Genomic DNA, 4,710 nt, shown 5'->3' with positions numbered 1-4,710 from the left:
CTCCGGCGTGAGAATCAGTAGTTTGCTTGGGAAGCAAAGCAAGATAGTAGTAGTAGTAGTGAGAGAGTTGTGAAGAGATACCTCAAACCTGGTTTGGGGTCGGTATTTATAGCCGAGGAGTGAAGGAGGAGATTGATGGATGGGCTGACGACGAGCTGCACCGTTGCAGGTGTGTCAGTCTCGCCGGCCGTGGGGGTTACGCCACGTCAGCCCATTGCTTTAATAGCTCTGACAGGGGACTGTCGCCGGCGCCACTTGCCTCGTGGTGTCAGCCACTTGCCTGGCGTGTCAGTCCACTTGTTGGAAATGCAGGGTGCGGTGCGAGCCGCATCGCTGCATGCGGTAACGCCTGAAGTTACCGCGTCTCCTACTTGTGATTAAGAAACACGCGAGATGCGGTGTTGGCCGCATCATCGTATGTGGAGACTATTTGCTCGCTTCCCTTGTCGTGACGAAAATGGTCATATGATGCGGTGCCAGCCGCATCGATATGTTCATCTTCTTTTGTACTTAGGTCAAGCTGTTCATCTTCGGACCAAATGGGTTCGAAGGGTGTGACCGCATGGGTGCGGTTTGCTTACTGGTAGGGGTTTGTTTGATGCGGGTAATGGTCGTTTTGGGACCATACCCCTTCAGTCATGGATGGTGGTGGTTGGTTGGTATGGTATGGTTGGACATGTGTGTTTATCGGTTCTTAAGTAAGCATTTTCTCGTTTTAGATAAATTAAACACGGATAAGTGTATAATTACTTAAGCATTTTCTCAGTTTAGGTAAATTAAATACGAGCAAGTGTATAATTATATTGACATTAACTATTAATGCGATGTTAATGTCACATGTTAGGTATATTAAATACAGACAAGTGTATAATTATATAGACATTAACTATTAATGCCATGTTAATGTCACATGGAGTAATTTTTGATGTGACATGTGTAAGGCTGTACGGTATGGAGGACCATCCTGGTCCGTCCTCCACCGGCGACGAACCGCCCTCCACGCCGCCCCCCCCCCCGGTCTCGTCCTCAACGTCGAGGTCTTGCCGTTTGCGACGAACCAATTATGGTAGGCCCCCTTTGTTTGTGATTTGTACATTAGGCTGGTGGTACTTGTACATAGTGGTGGGGTAGGATCATCCTCCCATACCCTCTAGTTTTGTGGGATGGACCATCTTGGGAGGACTATGACGTGGCGCCTACGTGGCGGATCATCCTCCCTTGGAGGACCATCACCATACCCTGTAGCCTAAGGAATTTCTTTATCTGTTTATATAAGGCTGGACGGTATGGAGGATCGTCCACCACCGTCCCAGCCCGCCGCCGACAGTCCCTCCATCTCGCCCCCCACCCCCCCCACCCCCCGTCACGTCCTGTCCGTCTTCTCCTTGCCGTTCTAGACGGTCCAAATGAGGACAAATTCTCCTCACAGTCATATATATACATACAATATATAATATATATTTTAGGATCATCCCCCATTTCCATACCTCCATCCTCTTTGCCCCATCCTCATGCCCATCCTACGTGGCGCTTACGTGGCGGACCATCCTCTAAGGGAGGACCATCACCATACTCTGTAGCCTAGCTGGTAGTAAAACTTGTGTGCAAACACATATAGTTTTAGAAGCGAGTGTAAAACTCGTGTAAAAACACGGATAGTCTTTAAAATCAATAATATGAAATAATTTATTACTCTCATTTTTTTATGTAAATTATAATGCTTTACTAATCAAATGTTAGTGATAACATTCAAGAAACAACATTAAAATCAATAATATAAGATTACTGTCATCTAATAACAACTTGTCTTTATATAAGTCCAAACAATTTTGTTCAAGATTTGTTGTTCAAGATTTTCTTTTCCCCATACCAGCTTTGACTTGAATCTTTTTAACATCGAAACTAATTTTATCATGAAGATTACATAACCTAAAAACTTTTTATTTAAATGTCACCTCTAAACATAGTCAAGACAATTACAAAATACCCTGAGCAATGCAATGCAAACACCATTCGGTTCTATTATTTTCCAACTCCTTGATGTTTCCTCATCATCCATCCAGATATTTTTTATGACATCTGTGACAAAAAAATGTAAATATATATTATCATTCAAGGAACAAAAAAAATTACTGCTAACCGAATATCATTGGATTAAGGCATGTGAGAGTAATAAAGCTCTCCAACTGAAACATTAAAAGCTAAAGAGATACCCATTCATTAGTTGCATCGTGATTATTTGAAATACTCATTCATGAGATGCATCGTGATTATTCTGTATTTATAAATCTATTTGTTAAACGAGTGATCTACATACGCTTTATCATATCATTCATAAAAGTTAAAGAGATGTCTTTATTTTCAGTGGATCAAGTATAGTTTATAATCCCCATGTTTCAAGTTTCAACTTAGTTATATAATCTAGCTAGGTTAAGAGTCTTATTTTAGTTTAAATGAGTTTGTTTGGAAAACTAATAATCTGTATCAGTTATACATGTTATAAGTATTCATTAATATCTGATTATACACCAGTAAAAATACATACGAAACATTCATATATTTATGTTTTTATTTAACTTAATATTATGATTTTATTTATTGTATCTTTATGTAAAGTGTAGCATATTAAAAGATAGTGTAACAAGCTTAAAAAAGCAAGTTACCGAACCTAGACATATAATTTAATAAAGTGCATCATACTACTACTACTACTACTAATAATAATAATAATAATAATAATAATAATAATAATAATAATAATAATAATAATAATAATAATAATAATAATAATAATAATAATAATAATAATAAATAAAAAAGTGCATATTTTATTTATTAATTAGTTTTTTTATGAACTTCTAGAGTATAATCATGTCATCGACGTAATCATTCGATTATATTCATCTCCACTAGTCTATAATACTTATATACTAATTTAGAGGTAAACCCGTTAAATCTCGAAAAAAACACCATCTAAGAATCGAACCAAGATTTTTATTTGAGTGATTTCGATATGACATGTGTAAGAAATTTCTCTATCGATATACATAACAAACCAAGATTTGTATTTGAGTGAAACACGTACTCCTGCAGTTATTAAACATGCACACACGTGTTTACATTAAATAGATCATAGAAGATAATTTTCGAACGAAATAATGTTTATTTATATTAGGCTAATGTCACTTATGTATTTTTAGATTTACCAGTTTTTAATTAATATATTTGTTATAAACAAGCCTAATAGCAAGAAGATAAGAATAGATATTGGGAGAGAGATGTTTATTATTATTGGTGCATCATACACAATAGAATACATGGACTATTTATAGGGGTAATAAACTTGGAGAACAAGTTGGTTTATATTAGGAGTTGATAATCTAAATATATTCTTTATAATACTCCCCCTGATTATCAACTTCATACGCTTAATGCTGCCTCATTAAAAACATTGTCAGGAAAACCCAATGGGACAAAACCTTGACTAAGGGAAAAAGAGTGCAACGCGTATTATCTCCCCCTGATGATGATCACTTACGCTCCTTGAGTCGACACATCCCGATCCCATGAACTAACTTCTTGAATGTTGAAGTCGGTAATAATTTAGTGAACAAGTCTGCTAAATTTTCACTGGAACGAATTTGTTGGACAATAATATCTCCATTCTTTTGTAGATCATGTGTAAAAAAGAACTTTGGCAAAATGTGCTTTGTTCTATCACCTTTGGTGTACCCTTCCTTTAGTTGAGCAATGCATGCTGCGTTGTCTTCATGTAAGATTGTCGGTCCCTCATCTCCCGAAGAAATACCACAAGATCCATGAATGTGTTGTATTACAGTCCTTAACCAAATGCATTCTCGACTAGCTTCATGTATCGCCAATATTTCTGCATGATTAGATGATGTGGCTGTGATTGTCTGCTTTACCGAACGCCATGAAATTGCAGTACCTCCACTTGTAAATAAATACCCAGTTTGAGATCGCCCAGTGTGAGGATCAGACAAATACCCTGCATCTGCAAAACCAACCAAACCTGTTTTCGATTGATTTGTAAAATACAAACCCATATCTTTTGTACCTTGAAGGTATCTAAATATTTGTTTTACCCCATTCCAATGCCTCTTTGTTGGGCATGAACTATATCTTGCCAACAAATTTAAAGAAAATGATATATCAGGTCGTGTATGGCTAGCAAGAAACATTAATGCACCAATTGCACTTAAATATGGTACTTCTGGACCAAGGATTTCCTCTCCATCTTTAGAAGGTCGGAATGGGTCTTTTTCCACATCAAGCGGCCTTACAACCATTGGGGTACTCAATGGATGTGATTTTTCCATATAAAACCTTTTTAGTAGTTTCTCTATGTAAGTTTCTTAATGCACAAGGAGTCCACCCTTAAGGTGTTCAATTTGTAATCCAAGACAAAACTTTGTCTTCCCAAGGTCTTTCATTTCAAATTCTCTTTTCAAGTATTCAACTGCCTTTTGAAGCTCCCCTGGAGTTCCAATGATATTCATGTCATCAACATATACGGCAATTATAACGTATTCAGATCCTGACCTTTTTATAAAAATACACGGGCATACAGAATCATTTTTATAGCCTTCTTTCGACAAATACTCACTAAGGCGATTGTACCACATACGCCCAGATTGTTTTAGCCCATATAATGATTTGTTTAGTTTGATTGAAAGGTGTTCTCGAGAA

The 4,710-nt window shown here is 37.1% G+C and overlaps 1 protein-coding gene across 1 annotated transcript; it reads right to left on the bottom strand.

Annotated features, from left to right (window-relative positions):
- Positions 1-3,530: 3,530 nt before the first annotated feature.
- Positions 3,531-4,310, bottom strand: LOC118486454 (secreted RxLR effector protein 161-like). The gene has a single exon (XM_035982918.1). It carries the CDS (start codon positions 4,308-4,310, stop codon positions 3,531-3,533), a length of 780 nt encoding a protein of 259 aa, XP_035838811.1.
- Between the last annotated feature and the right edge of the window lie 400 nt (positions 4,311-4,710).

Source organism: Helianthus annuus, chromosome 2, assembly GCF_002127325.2.
Source record: "Helianthus annuus cultivar XRQ/B chromosome 2, HanXRQr2.0-SUNRISE, whole genome shotgun sequence".
In the NCBI taxonomy this organism is placed as follows: Eukaryota; Viridiplantae; Streptophyta; class Magnoliopsida; order Asterales; family Asteraceae; genus Helianthus; species Helianthus annuus.
The sequence above is the reverse complement of the archived record's forward strand: the minus strand, read 5'-3'. Positions and strand labels throughout refer to the sequence as shown.